The 16754-nt window shown below is 32.8% G+C and overlaps 1 protein-coding gene across 2 annotated transcripts in view; it reads left to right on the top strand.

Moving 5' to 3' along the window:
• Positions 1-16754, top strand: part of LOC106871126 (RNA-binding protein 47) — a 54268-nt gene that overhangs the window by 29621 nt on the left and 7893 nt on the right. Inside the window, exons 2-4 of one of the 2 annotated variants that reach the window (XM_014917437.2) lie at positions 5550-5730; positions 9237-9325; positions 12153-12215. In XM_014917437.2, coding sequence (XP_014772923.2) covers positions 5550-5730; positions 9237-9325; positions 12153-12215 — 333 coding nt within the window. The remainder of the gene's footprint in view (positions 1-5549; positions 5731-9236; positions 9326-12152; positions 12216-16754) is intronic. The other variant, XM_052969257.1, reaches the window with a different exon arrangement.

The following is a 16754-nucleotide window of genomic DNA, read 5'->3' as shown; positions in this document are numbered from 1 at the left end:
TTTATAATAAAACTTTGGCTTCAAAATTATATGTATGATATTTGACATGAGCATAAATCCACTGAATATTAGATTAAGATGATAAACAACTTCTTTGTGCCTGAATTATGACAAAAATGTATGCCTATTCAATGTGTGTGGTTTCAGCAGGATGGGATGACAGCCCACACAGCCAAAGCATTAATGGACATTTTTCGCCCTCTCTTCGGTGACTGCCTCATTTCCAGGTTTGCTGATATTCTTTTGCCCCCTCGGTCCCCTCATTTATCCATGTGTGATTATTTCTTGTGGGGAAACCTCAAGGCATGTGTGTATGCGCATAAGCCCCATACACTGGACGATTTGAAGGAAGCTATTCATGTGGAAGTCACCCAGAGCAATGCTGGAGAGAGTGGAGGCCAACTTCCAAGAATGCCTTCAGAAATGCATCAATGAAAACAGACACCACATAATGGATGTTGTTTGCCACGCTTGATTTTGACAAATGCTAATTCAATATGCACATATTGATGTCAATAAAAATTTTTTGTAGCTAAAATTAATGATTTTGTGAATTTTTCAAAATTGTCTGTCCTCTCTGCCCCACCCTGTATTTTGTTATATTTAAAAGATTAGCTTAAACAGGCAAAAAAGAAATAAATGTTTGTGTGTGTGTGTACATAGTGTTTTTTTAAGTACTATTTTTATTGTGATATGAATTAGTGATAAATGTGATTATAAGTTATCAGGGCTAAATAAAAGAATCTAATAGTACCAGTTGATAGATTGGTATGTTGTTAAAAGTTTGGACATGTAGAAACTGGTATCACTAGGTTAAGATAACATAATCTGTCTGGAGTGATAAAATAATGTACATATACTACACACATACATGTACATAATACATGCAGAGTTTTAAAAAAATTCAACCATTTTGTCCATTTCACTTGTTTATTGTTGAGTTCTACCAAGAAAAAAAAAAACTTGTATATATTTCTGTATATGAAAATGTAGAGAAAAAACATAAGACTGCAAGGAATAAACACAAGGAATTGTCTCTGTTAGACCATTGTCCGTAGGCGACATGGTCGGCTTGTGGGTTCCAGAACTTCAGTAGGAATTTCCTAAAGTATAAGCAGGGTCCAGAGACTTCCATCTTGGAATTTAAGATGTTCCCCGGGTCAAGGGAGTTCTTTTATATTCTTGCCCATTCAGCTATGCACAGCTTGCAATGCTTGCTCCTGCTGATGTAGGGGCCCATTTCTTATAGGATCTTCCAAGAGATTATGTGTGGAGTACCTTTGTCCTTCATGCCCCATACATGACTGGCCAAGGACGCGGTGTGTCATCTGTCCAGGATCCTGAACGAGGACCTGTGGTTGGAGAGGTGCTACTTGTGGAAATTTCCTCAATGATATATATATATATGTGTGTATATGTATATATATATATATATATATATATATATATATATATATATATATATATAATCAAAATATATGAAACAAATGATTTGCGAACCTTTTATTTTCATCAAGAAACTAAATATGTATGGGTCTAATGAGTCCTTATTGATATATTACCATCTGTTGTTATAACCTAATTTATTTACCCATTGTGAGTGTGCATGTGCATGCACACACGTGTGTGTATGTGTGTTATTGCCTATTATTATGAAAATACTGTGTATTATATAAACAAACTGTTTGAAAATACCTGCCAATGGCTCTATCAGCTAGGACCTCTTAAATGTTCCTTGTGTGGAGGATTTCTTTAGCTTTGTTGTCTTATCCTATTTTTTTTTCTTCTTTTGTGATAAAAGGCTAATATACCTTAGAAGTCAATCTGCAATAAATATTTATACAAGTGTGTGTGTGTGAAGAAGATTCAAAAGAAAGAGAAGGAATTCTAACCTTTGGACATTATCTTCAGCTGTGATTCATGGGTCAAATGGAGTGATTCGAGTAGGAGCAACATACTGTTGATATCATATATAGGTCAAGAAAGAAAGAATATAATTTTTTTCTTCATTTGTATTAAATAACTTGATTTATCAAAACTTGAATTTAAAACAAAAACAAAAAAACAGCACTTTCTGCTTGACTTAGTAAATGACCTTAAATCTTGAAAGGAATGTTTAACCATGAGATCTTCTCAGAAAATAGTTTTAGGTGGAAATAATATTGTTTTGGTGGAAATGAAACCAACATTTTTGTGGTTGACATAGTAAATACAATTTTAAATTATTTTTTTATGTTTACTACAAGATTTTTAAAGAAAATTGTTTTAGATCTAAAGTTGCATTTTATAGGTGGAGAGCGAGAACAGTTGCTGTATTTAGTTATTTCTCTTTTTGCTCTGAGTTCAAATTTTGGATGGGATGGCTTTGCCTTTTGTCCCTACAGGGTTCAAGAACTGAAGACAGCCTTAATCAACTCTATACTTTCCTCCTAGGTTTGAGGCATTATCTCTAAGTTATAAATCAAGGGATGCTAGAATAAATAACTCCTGAGCTAAACAGGTTAAAGTATATGGGTTTGCTCTCTTATGGTCTGAATTAAAATCCCATTAGAGATTGACTTTACCTTTCATCCCACTCTGGTTGACAGACTATTTATCTTATATATATAAGAGTTGACTGAATATACAAGAGTTGACTGATTCAATTAATCTTATCTCTTACAAATTTGTGCCTTTACTGTTGTATTTTAGTGGACGTTTAAGAATTGTTAAACCCCAGAGCAGAACTGATTGACTAGACATATTACCAAAGGCAACACATCAGTGACAGTTTCATTCCATCTGATGTAACCTTCCTTTTTTTAAGATATAGGCTGTAATTTGAAGAAGATTTGGCTGTTATTTTTTGCCACAAGCAGCTGCTCCCTCATTGGCGAGTACAAAGGTATTTTATGATATTTGGAATAGGCAAATTTTGTATCCATAACAATAAACAAAATCAGGAGATTTACATTCCAGTTGAAAAAAAAACCATACCTAAATCCTTAAAGAGTATTGATTATATGATGATAAGATAATATTCCTGTAATATTCCGGTTGATAATAAAATTTCGATGTGTGTGTCTTTGTGTATGTGCTTGTTTATATCTGAGAATAGGACAGTGAAGTGATCTGAATTTAAGCTTGAATGATATTGGATTGTAAACACTAGGAAAAGGTTATTTCCAAAACCTTCACCAGCCTATATATTATATGTGTGTGTGTGTGTGTGTTTGCATATACACACACACACACACACACATATATATATATACTCTTTTACTTGTTTCAGTCATTTGACTGTGGCCATGCTGGAGCACCACCTTTTAGTCGAGCTAATCAACCCCAGGACTTATTCTTTGTAAGCCTAGTACTTATTCTATTGGTCTCTTTAGCCGAACCGCTAAGTTATGGGGACGTAAACACACCACCATCGGTTGTCATGCAATGCTAGGGGGACAAACACACACACACACATATATATACGATGGGCTTCTTTCAGTTTCTGTCTACCAAATCCACTCACAAGGCTTTGGTCAGCCCGAGGCTATAGTAAAAGACACTTGAGTAAGATGTCACGCAGTGGGACTGAACCCGGAACCATGTGGTTGGTAAGCAAGCTACTTACCACACAGCCACTCAAGGAACACAGAAAGCATCAGTATTAATGATTTATTTCATGTACATGTGTCATGCAACATTGCCAGGCACCAGTTATGTAAGCATACAGTCCAGTTACATGAGCAAATGCCACAGGTCCCATTCATTGGCATTACTCAGCATATATATATATATATATATATATCCTTGTGTATGTGTGTGTGCATGCGTACATACACACAAAACTTTTTTTCAAGTGTTCTGTATCTCAGCAAATATATTTGATAAATGATGAAAGGTATTTTTCTTTTTTTTTTTTTTTTAAGTTTGATTGCTGTGTCATTCTTAATCGCTTATCTGGTTTTCATTATCATTTGTAAGAAATAAGATGATCAATGTGCTTTAGATCAATCTGCAAACTGAATCAAAATGTTACCCTAAAACTTAGATAACAAAATTCTTACGTGAACTTTTTTTTTTTTCTTCTTATCACTAAATTTTTCAATTGTTAAGTTTGCACTCAGATTATATGATTTTAATGATATAGAACATGTGATTAAAATAAAATAGGCTAGATTTATAAAAAAAAAAATTTCAAAATATTTTGAAAGTAAAATTACCAATTTTGAAATACTAAACTTATGTATTAACTCACTTTGCAGAGAATCTTTTCCAGACTGACTTATTACTTTGCCAATGAGCTTCAAGGGACAACCTCCACTTGTGCTTTTTTTATTGTCTATTCAATAATTGACAATGCATCAAAGAGTGTGACTCTGAGCATTGAATGGTAACAGCTTTGCAGCTGTGTAGTTTCTGGTTCAGTTCCACTGTGCAGCACCTTGGGCAAATGTCTTCTACTGTAGCCCTTGGCTGACCAAACCTTGTATGTGAATTTAGTTGACAGAAACATGTGTGTCTTTGTGCTTCCCCTTCCCCCACTTGACAACTGGTGTTGGTTTGTTTACATCCTTGTAACTTAGTGGTTTGACAAAAGAGGCTGATAAAATAAAAATTTATACTGGAGTTGATTTATTTAACTAAGAACCTTTCAATGCAGTGCTCCAGGAAGGCCACAGTCCAGAGAAGAGATATAATAGTACCGGTGTGTTATTAAGGATTAAGTTTTCAGCAAGTTGGAGAAATAATTTTCAGAGTTTATTGAAAACCTGCATGTAACATGTGATATCTAGTTTGGACACATGTACTTCGTGCCATATCTTTTGCTTGCTTTATTGCTGACCAAATCTGCTCAGTAACTATTTACACTTGTGTATATTATTACCCTACCATATTGTGTGCCGCTCCCACAGGAATGTGAGAGAGAAAAGATATTTAATGTTTCATGCAAGATGCCTTTGTCTTATCTAATAAATTTTCATACATAATAAGAAATAATATATAAAAGCAAGATGTGAATATCTAAACCTTACAATTGTTTATAATATTATAAGATGAAAGTACGTAATTAGGAGAAAGTTAATTACAATCGAATATTTCATGTCAATACAACAATTGGTAGCAGTTGTCAATGGAATTGGTTGCATCTGTTGCTCAAAATTAAATATTGGAGCAATTGTAGTAAAAGTTCAAACCTAAACATTGAAGTAACTGTTTAAAATGAGAAATAAATTTATCAACCAATTCTGTAATTTATCAGCAGAACTGTCATTATTATTGGTGAGCTTATGTTTTAGTAGTTGCTAAGAACCACAGCTGGTCAGGCCTGGAAGGTGCAAACTTACTGGCCAATAAGCTTGTGATTTTGTATCAGGTTTGTACTGTTGTGTACCTAACAACGGTTTCTTAACTTGCAATGTTTCAGTCCCACTAGCTTATAAATAAGTACCATAATTGGTGGAAGATAAAATGTTTCTTTCCTTTTTATATATGATATTGAAGCAAAGCTTTTAAAAAACCCATCTTCATAAATAAATATATATATATAGTGACAATTATTTACTTCTCAGGTGAAAATACTCTATGCTAGAAATTTGATGATGAGCACATCGGAAGATACAATACGAAAAGTTTTTACAGAGGTTACGAAAAAAGATGATGTCATTGAAAGAGTAAAAAAAATTCGAGATTTTGCCTTTGTACACTTTAAAAGCAGAGAAGATGCTGTATTAGCACAAAACAAACTCAATGGTATGTGTTTTTGAATTTTGATCTCAATATTTTATGTACAAGTATAACATTTTTATTATAGATTAGTTTTTCTCTTGTAGCCTTTCACACTTTCATTTTATGAAGTGAACTCTCGATAGATTAAATAGTATTTTTTCTTTTTAATTTTATTTTCCTGTGTTTAATTTGAGATTGTATTTTAAGTAATATTTAAATGCATATTTGGTTGAATATAAGTTAATCCTTTCATGAATCACAAGCTTCAACCACCCATGATCAGATACAGTCCATTGAGCAGAATTTCTGCAATTTTCATCTGTTAGTTTCACTTACAAGATTTAGATTGATTCGAGGCTGTAGAGAAAACACTTGCTCCAAATACTATACAGTGGGATTGAAACTGGAAATCTCTTCCTAGATAGCATTGTATCTGAGCTGTGGTTATTTATGTGCATGTTTTGAAAAGATCTGCATTACAGAATAACATTTTTGTCTCAATCTTGAGACATCTTGTTTATGAGATCCAAATATCCTGAGATCTAGCTTCACCACTCATCAATATTTTACTGTGGTTGACTTTTTGACCAAAGAAGTATGAAGAAAACTTGAAATGAATGATTCAAATATCTCACTGAGGTAAAGATGTTTAAGTCCATACAATTTAAAACCATCTAAATACAATGATTTAAATATGTCCAGGCCAATGGTAATAGCTATTTCAATCTTTTGCCACAATGGCAGCTTGGGGGAGGTGGGGATGAGTCAATTACATCAACCCCAGTGTTCAACTGGTACTTATTTTATCGACCCCCAAAAGAATAAAAGGCAGAGTCGACCTCGGTGGAATTTGAACTCAGAACGTAGCAATGGGCAAAATACTAAGCATTTCATCCAGTGTGCTTACGATTCTACCAACTCACCACCTTTGGGCCAATAGTAATAAAGATGCTAATGATGATTTAATTTACTATATTTGATGACATATAAGTTTGTTTTTTTTTGTTTTTTTGAAAAAATTTCTTTAAAAAATATCACCCTGGGTCCTATGCAAATTAAGCCTCCCATAAGCTAATTTTGTTTCTGATGCTCTCTAATACAAACCAATTTTTATCTAAACCAGTGGTTCTTGACCGGGGCCCATATAAGATTTTGTTAAGATTTGTGTAATATTTTTCTACAACACACAAAATATTTTAATTTTTTTTATACAATTCCTAATAATATTTAATTATAAAAATACAGTAGGATTATTTTTAAATGAATTGAATGGCTATGGAAGTCCAGTAGAGTAAAATAGGAATCAAAGGGGTCCATAGGCAAAAAATGGTTGAGAACCACTGATGTAAATAGTCTTTTCTACCAAGAGAGACACCACATAGCTAAAGTGTTCTGCTATCGCTTAGATGTGTTTGTAATGTTTTGTAATGTACTGCTAAATTGTTTTAAATATTACATATTTTAATGCACTAAAAACCATTTTCTGAGAATATTTACTGCTGAACTTGGGATATGTCTAATATGTGTCTAATAATCTTTTATACCATCAAATACGGTATATCTCCATATTTCCTATTCATCAAGCAATATTTTAAATTAAGATGATATTTTATCATTTAAAAAATTTTTTTCCTATTTGCCTCACAAGTTGTAATTATCGCATTTTAACGTGTATAAGGAACCCATTTTTGTCAAAAATTAAGTTTAAAAAATATGGGAGTTTCTTTTATATGGATAGTATTATAATTCACTACAAAGCCTTTTTCCCAAATTTTAAGCCTAAAAAATTAGGGGGTTCCTTATACTCATTAAAATACGGTAGTTACTGGAATTGTGTTTATGAGAATGATGTTGTGTCCAAGACATGGCTGTGTGGTTAAGAAACTTGCTTTGCTGCCAGATGGTTGTGGCTTCAGTTTTGCTGTGCAGCACCTTGGATAAGTATCTTCTATTATAGCCTCTAGGTCAGTCAGTGCTTTGGTGGTTTGGGTGTGAATTTGGTAAATAGAAACTGTCTAGAAGCCCATCACATTTGTGTGTGTGTTTGAGTTCGTGTCTGCCTTCCATCCCACCTCCACCCATCCTACCCCACCACTTGACAACCTGTGTTGGTTTGTTTACATTCTCATAACTTGGCAGTTCAGCAAAAGAGGTCGATAGAACATGTACCAAACTTTAAAAAAATAAGTATTGCGGTTGATTTGTTTGGCTAAACCCTTCGAGGTGGTACCCCAGTATGGTCACACTCTAATGGCTGAAACAAGTAAAAAAATACAATAAAAGATAAGTTCTACTAAATTAGTTGGAAAACATTTTATGTGTAATACTGATTTATAATTTTTTTTTTAATCATTGTTACTACACAGCCTTTATTTAGAGCATAACCTCATTTATTTCATTATTAGGCTAATATTATATTTGTGACATAACTGCCTCTGACCCTGAAATAATTCTATTGTGTAGTTCTATAAATATTATTGTTGTACATTTGAATCAACATATAAACAAAACTGCTTTGTACCAATTATTTATTTATGTCAGACTTAATTTACCAGTTACTATAGTGATATTACATAATGTAAATCAATTTAGTTTCATTAAGGAAATAGCTTTATATGGTTTGATTAAATGGGTAGGATGAAATAAAGCTATAAAATACCATAATTTACATTGAGAGAATTTGTTCTCTGAAAATTGGTAAAGAACCAGCTTTGTTTTTTGTTTTTCTTTTCCTCCTCTTGTGAACACCATGATAACAGTAGTAGTGGCAGTAGCAGGGGTGAGCTGTTGTTCTCTTGTGAACCTGAAGAAAGAAGTCATAGTAGTAAATGTAGATTTGATCCAAATGTAAGGAGATGGAATTAGTTGATATGCGGGTTACGTATAGGCAAAGGCATGGGTGTGTGGGTAAGAGATTGATTTTGCAACCTTTTTGATGACAGAGAAATCTTTTCAAATTTTGCAATATTGACAGAAACAATAAAAATATCCAGCATCTTTTTTACTTAAAACACCTACAACCAGAAGTCAGTCTTTTTGGACATTGTTTAAATTCCAGATAACATTTGCATACATTTTTATTGTTAATAACTGACAGCAAATTACTAATGAATCATGCAGCTAAGTAATTAACTTGTAAAACTATATTACATTGGTTTAGGCTGCAAGATGGCAGAAACGTTAGCACGCCGGGTGCAATGCTTAGCAGTATTTCGTCTGTCTTTACGTTCTGAGTTCAAATTCCACCGAGGTCGACTTTGCCTTTCATCCTTTCGGGGTCGATAAATAAAGTACCAGTTACGCTCTGGGGTCGATGTAATCGACTTAATCCCTTTGTCTGTCCTTGTTTGTCCCCTCTATGTTTAGCCCCTTGTGGGCAATAAAGAAATATATATTACATTGGTTCAAACTATGTTACATTTGTAACTCTAAGAACATCACAGATGTGTCCTGTTATGTTAGAATATAAAAATATTGCCAATTGCCTAATTTTTGTGGTGTGTGTTTGCTCATCTGTTTTCTCATTTCAGGTACCCTCTTAGAAAATTCGAAAATAGAAGTTGTTTTTGCCAAACCAGTAGAAAAGTCAGACCGAATCAAAAGAATGAACTATTCACAGGTAATATTGAATATATTCAGGAGCTATAGACTTCCAATTATTTTCTTTCACTCTTTTTTACTGGTTTCAACTGTCTAGCTGTAACCATTCTAGCATACCACCATGAGGAATATTACAATCTTGAATGAAGGAATTTGATGTTGCTGCTTTCATTTGTGGTTTATGCTAAAACATATGTGAATCTAGGATTTTTTTCTCACTATTCAGTGACAACCTGTTTATGGATCCAAAGCTTTCAAAACCAAAATTTGCTGCTAGTATTTCCAGGTTCTTCCAAATGTAAATTGCTGTTTATCTGTCCATTCTTCAGTTCAGGGAGTAGAGGCTTAAAAGTTGTAACTTCTTGTTGTAGTTCAACTAGTGCATGTAAACAGTAATTTTTGAGTATGACTATTAGATTGTTTTCAGTTCTGCAGTGAACTTGATATTGCGAGATGATGTAGGAGCCATAATCCAGGAGTTTTTTTACAGAATTAGGATATTTTCTTTATTCTCTTGTTCCAAAATGTATCTAAAAATCTATCCTGCCAATCATCAACATTTTGTTACTCTATTTGGTTTTATACAAATAGAACTTATTAAATTCCCTAGCCCTAGTCTGTGTAGATTACTACAAAACTTTATATTTTTAATTATAATTGGCCTTTTATTATAAAGTGTGTATTATTTAATTATATTAAGAAGTTAATATTTTGCAGATATATATATTTTCATTTGGATAAAAAAAATTTTTTTTATATTCTATTTTAATAGGTGATATTACTGAAACCTATTGCATATCATTCATAAATTCATGCATTTGTTTAATATTGTTGACTCAGAATTCCAAAATATAAGGAACTTCCGTACAATAATGGCATCATTAAAAATACACTGGCTGTGATTTTTCAATTTATATTCTAGACATGAAAGGCATCTACTAAACTTAATAATTAAGATATTCTTGTGTATATCTACCATCAGTATGTGCAAATGTAGGCATGGACATTAGTATGCATGCATATATATTTCATTGTAAATTCTGTTTTCTATATATATATATTTCATTGTAAATTCTGTTTTCTATCAACAATTTGTTCCTTCCAGTAATGACATGTGTGATCAGATTTGTTATCATTTTAACTTAGTTATTAATTTCAGCAATTTTAACTTAAATATCTCTAACTCTGTAAACTAAAGCTTATCTTCCTGATAAAAATAAATATGAATAGTTACATGTCTATCTAAAACATCAATCCAGTTAACTTCCATAAGCTACTGAAGCTTTCTCACAGCAAGTTCTTTTGAAACATATTAGAAAAATAGTCAAATATATCATTTTAATAACTGTCATATTTTCAGTGATATAAAAAAGATCAATCAATCATGAAGAAGGCTGAATATATTGTGTTTATATTCAGCCTTTCAAGATCGATATACTGCATTTCAGTTATTTGCTGCGGCTGTAGTAATGTTCTTGCTTGTAATGCAAACAAGCAGAAATGCTATTGAATTAAGGAAGAAGCATGACAGAAACATTGTTCTCTGTACCAAACAATGCTTCTGTTTATTTGTGATTAATACTTCTGATCTGTGGTGAAGATATTTTTGATGTTTACTGCAGTGACATATTTTAAAGCATTGTTTCTTTAAGAAATTTATATGAAATTTACTGTTGGGATGTGTCAAACTTAGAGGCCCATACCTAGACAATATTGGAGGATTCTTGGTCTTTGTCGATGATACTCTAGAGCAGTGTCTCTCAACCATTCTTTATCTATGAATCCATTTGATTACTACTTTATTCTGGTAGACCCCCATAGCCATTCAATGCTTAAAAACTAGTTTTATAGATACTTCTTTCAAAATTCCTATTTTGTTATTCACACATTAACTTGCATAGGCTGAACTACACAAAATGTTAGAGAAAGAAACCTTGGTGTTTTTTTTTACATTAGATACATTTAAATCAAAACTTTCATGGTCCTCAATTTACTATTTTCTTAGTGTGGATCCCCAAAAAGTCTTATATGAACCCTGGTTGAGAACCATTGCTCTAGAGAATGGCAGTATTACATTTTTTAAAAATAGGTTAAAGAGTGATATTATTTAATGAAGAGTTAATTTATTACAATTTCAAAATGTCAGAGTTCAGGCCATTGGTATACTACAAAAGACTTTGATACTGTATAATATTATATTATTATTACAAAATAATAAGAATAAAAATATATGTAACACTATGTGTGTGTTGCAGTGGGTAGAGCCACTCTGTTAAACCTGATAGAGGTACAAAACATTTTGGCATAGTTGTTTTGGTGCAATCTATTTGGTGTTGCTGATTCAATGCTGACTTATTTGACATCAGACAATTTAATGTTTGTCTCTCTCTCTCTCTCTCTCTCTCTCTCTCTCCTCCTCTCCACTTGTGTGTGTGTGAACATATTTCTCTTTTTCTTTGAGGAGAGTGAAAGTGTTTGTGTTCAATTAAATTGTAATGTCTTTCTCTCTCTCTCACCCTCTCTCTCATCACTTGTGTGTGTGTGTGTATGTATGTACCTCCAAAACAATTTGAATATTCAGTCATGCCAAACCATCATTATCCAAACAGCTGCACCCAGGTATCTCTTGCTGTCCCAGTAAGAGTGCAACCCAAGAAGTTATTCTAGTAGACTACCAATATTAGTATGTATATACATTTTTTTTTTTTTTTTTTTTTTTTTTTTTTTAGCATGAGGGTCATATAGTAAAACCCCTGGCATAGCAAAAGCAAAATACTTTATATTTCTGCAGCTTCTCTGTGCACTTTCTGTTTTCACTGTCTAATCCAGAATTTGGTTGCTTCTAGTTGTGCCTTCCTGATGATGTTGGAAGTCGAGCTGACTCATTGTCTGAACCAGATAGCGATGAGGTGCTTGTATACAATTATTATTTGATTTTAAGTTCATGTTCTAAGAGTTTCTGTTTAATTATTTTATTTTTAACTCGTCTAGATTTTTGTTTAAATTTATTCATAATTTCAGTTATTTTTCCCTCTTTGAATATCCAACTGTTTTCTCTCTTTCTCTCTCTTTCTCTCTTTTCTTTTTAGAATTTCAAGCATACCATTATAATTTATATTGATGTTTTCAACTATATTATTAGTCAGAGCCATAATTTGATATATTGAATTAGTGCTCAATTAATTAACATGTTGGTAAACTCCAATATGTTATTTCAGTGCAATAATCACAAATGGAATGAGTTTGCATATCTTTTATCGTTTACTTGTTTCAGCCATTTGACTGTAGCCATGCTGGGGCACCGCCTTGAAGGATTTTGGCTGAACAAATCGACTCTAGGGCTTGTTTTTGTGAGCCTAGTACTAATTTTATTTTATTGGACTATTTTGTTGAACTGTTAAGTTATGGGGACATAAACACACCAACACCAGTTGTTAAGCAGTGGTGGAGGTCAAACAAAGACACACACACACACATATATATGGATCAAAACAGTTTGATTCAAACTATTTTACAAAAACACAAAAGATGAAGACAGATGTATAAACAACAAAGAGGTGTATTAGTTTAACGCTTAGGAAGGTGAGAAAATCTTTTGCATTTCGAGCCTGTGCTCTTCAACAGAAAGAAACATGAGGAAATAAACAGAGGGAATAAAAAAAAACTTTTGGAGCTAGCAGTCAATCAATACATACGTTGGGCTTCTTTCAGTTTCCATCTACCAAATCCACTCAGAAGGCTTTGTTCAGCCTGAGGCTATAGTAAAAGACACTTGCCCAAGGTGCCACGCAATGTGACTGAACCCGGAACCATGTGATTGAGAAGCGAGGTTTTTACTATATAGCCACCCCTATATATATATATATATATAAACTGGCTGAAATGAATGTTCAGAACAGCATATTTAGGGTAATAAAAAAACAGGGATTTCACAGATGGAAACATCTATGGAATCTTATGCTTTTTGATATTCTAAATGTTTAGAGATATATGAACATTAATGAAAAAAGTATCTCAAAATCCCTATGACCTTTTTAGGGAACCATTGACAATTTCTTTATAGAATTTGCCATGGATGATTCAGCTTCTTTAAAGGCTACAAAGTTTGTATACCATCGTTGATTCTGAATTAAACCAGTTGAATTTTGTGGTGAATTTCCATTGTTCAATAAGAAGGATTTTGTTCAATCATCTGTATAACCTACTCCTGAATATATGAGTAAGTGGCTAAGTCTTCCACAGATATGTCTCCTTAATATAAATCTCAGGTTGCATCATTATGACACAATATGTGTGTGACAAGGTTGTATCTTTTGAATTACAGGGTGAATCCATCTGAGACTAGACAGTTATATTTACCCACAATACTAGGCAGTGCAATCAAATGTGGAATGTTGCGGTTACACAGCAAGCTTTTTTAAACATTTGGTTACAGTACACCTAAATGCACACACACACACACACACACACACACACACATGTAGTAAGCATGAAACAAACAGGTATTTTGGGTATTACTAGATATTTCTGCAGTGAATTTTATTTAGAACATGGGTACATTATATAACTTGTCATGTAACATTATGTAAGTTTTTGCTTTCATATAATACCACTTCTTCAGATAATACTCCTTTGAATTACATTTTGAATTAAAAGCAGCTCTGATAATGTAAACATTATTGGGATCTTTTTTAAAACGGGGGCCACATTTTTCATTAATGTTTTACGTAGTGTTTTTGGTACGGAAAGACTTTCAAACTTCGTATACTTATCTATTTTGTGTTATAGAACAGAAAAATATTTTTGTATTCGAATTTATTTCATGTAAAAAATTGTCTTATTTCGATAATTTCAACCAATCACTGACATCCATTCAGTCGATATACATTAAGTGCCGACTACATAAACAAACGATTCTTCGTTTTATTTGCTTTTTTCATTTTAAATTTGCTTTAACCCTAACCCTAACCCTAGGGTTAGGGTTAGAGTTAGGGTTAGGGTTAGGATTAATTGTTTCAGAATCGTTTGTTTATGTAGTCGGCACTTAATGTATATCGGCTGAATGGACGTCAGTGATTGGTTGAAATTACAGAAATACGACAACTTTAACATGGAATAATTTATGGATTTCTTTTTTTTTAAAGAAGACTAAGAGAAAAAGATGTTTTATATGACCCATTCTACCAGTGTTCCAAGTTTCAAAGTGTTTCGTTAATGAAAAATGTGGCCCCCGTTTTAAAAAAGATCCCATTATTGATGTCACATGCATAGTGTGTGTGTGTTATGTTTATATGCCCATTAGCTGTGAGATAGCATCTTGGGAAATCCTTTCTTGATGCTGAGTATGAAAAAGCACTGAATATCTCTGACCTTTGAATATTTTTTTAGGTGATATACTACCAAAAATCTGTATGATATGCATGCATACATTCATTCATTCATACATACATTAGCTCATTCGTTCATTCATTCATTGGGTTGTCAGATAAATTTGTTTTTTTTGTTTTTTTTTCTATCTGGTGCTACATTGTTGTATGTCTAAAAAGAGGTGAAATTTATTCAAATATCAAGAAATGATAAACAAAAGTTGTAGAGGAAGAATAGAGCTCCAAAAAAAAACAAAAAAACATGAAACACTTCACTAAAAATATTTTTCATGTTAATTCAAATAACATTGGAAAGAATTAAAATAAATTAAAGAAATAGTTTATTTTATCTGGCAACCCAGTATATATTTATATAAAAAACAAACTTGTTGCAGTTTCTGTGTATGAAATTTCCTCACATAGCATTGGTTGAACCAGCACTGTCATAGAAGGTGTTCACTCAAAGTGTTGTTTTGTAACACTTAGCCAGAAATCATAGCATTGTGAAGAGAACTTCATAAGCAGGCAGCCTTAGTCATGCCTAAAATATCTACTTATCTCCTGGAAATAAAGGAACAATTTTTTAAGGATTAAAATAGGATTCATTGCTTCAATGGTTAAGCTGAAAGTGCACTGGTTGTTTCAATAAGGTACTCTGTTACAATAAGTTAACTTGTACAAATTTTTCTACAGAAATCACTTCTTTGAGTCCCTCGATATAGTGCATTAACCCTTTAGCATTCAGATTACTTTTGTCAAATGCAATGCTTATTTATTCACATTTTTAAAAAAATTATCACATATTACCTTGTAGCTTTGAGATTTCAAATATGTAATAGTTTATTTTTAGAATGACATTACAGGTTAGGTGTGAGAGGCCAGATATGGCCAGTTTAAATGCTAAAGAGTTAAAAATAACTTTTCCCTTGTATCTTATTCTTGCATACTGTTATTGACTTCATTTCTTCATGTCAGGTTTGTAGCGTTATGTTTGAAAATGAGGGCATTTATTGTTGTGTTGCTCCAGTCAGATCTAAACAAGCAGACAAACCTATGGCACGGTGGTGCAATCCACAGACCTAGTATTCTAGGATACCACACAGAAACTGTCTCATGCAGCAGTTTATTGCATGGATTGCAGTCTGTGCATGTTGTATTTCCTCTATGTCCTATAAGTCAGGGGTTTTCAAACTGTGGTCCGCGGACCACAGGGGGTCCGCAAGGACAAGACAAGGGGTCCGTGGACAGCAAATACTTTTTATGGGCAATTTGATTTTATATATGGTTTTTAATCGAAATCTTTTAATTGACAATAAACCTATTTGTTAAATACTGTTAAATAAATAAATGCAAAAATATATGTTATTTTAAGCAAATATTTATGTATAAATTTCATAAGCGTTTATAAGGGGGTCTCTAAGGTAAAGCCTGAAATATAAAGGGGTCCGCAAGTTAAAAAGTTTGAAAACCCCTGCTATAAGGTGTTCTTGGTTTTGTTGTTTAGTCCCTTCTTCCCATCAGCCCAGATTGAGCAGACAGACCTGGAAAATATTCCAGTTGAAGAATCATCATTTTAATGTCTACTTTTCCATGCTAGGCTAAATTTTGCTGAGGCAGATTTTCCACACTCAAATATGCCATTCCTGTTGCCAGCCTTCACCTGTTTCTTAAGCAAGGTAATAATTTCCCCATGGCTGGACATGTTTTTCACAGAAGCCTAGAAACAAATAACTTCATTTGTATAATGATGTTCAGTTACAGCCATCACATGATGTCTTAACAAGGGTACACACATGCACACACAGACACACATGTATATATAAATAAATAAATAAATATATATATATATATATAAAAGGTTAAGAAGGGTATTGGATTTAACCAAACCCAAAGGTACAGGTAATACCGAGTAAGTGCTGTATACCGACTAGTTTTGCCCCATTCGTTGTATAAACAGGATTGGGGATTATAAGTCGTGTATTAGGGTGTGTATGTATAAATAGAGAAAAGGATAAAGAGAACAATGGCATCCATAAAATATATTTCTAACTTTGCCATTGTTCTCTTTATCCTTTTCTCTAT

Source organism: Octopus bimaculoides, chromosome 7 (assembly GCF_001194135.2).
Source record: "Octopus bimaculoides isolate UCB-OBI-ISO-001 chromosome 7, ASM119413v2, whole genome shotgun sequence".
Taxonomy (NCBI): Eukaryota; Metazoa; Mollusca; class Cephalopoda; order Octopoda; family Octopodidae; genus Octopus; species Octopus bimaculoides.
The sequence above is the reverse complement of the archived record's forward strand: the minus strand, read 5'-3'. Positions and strand labels throughout refer to the sequence as shown.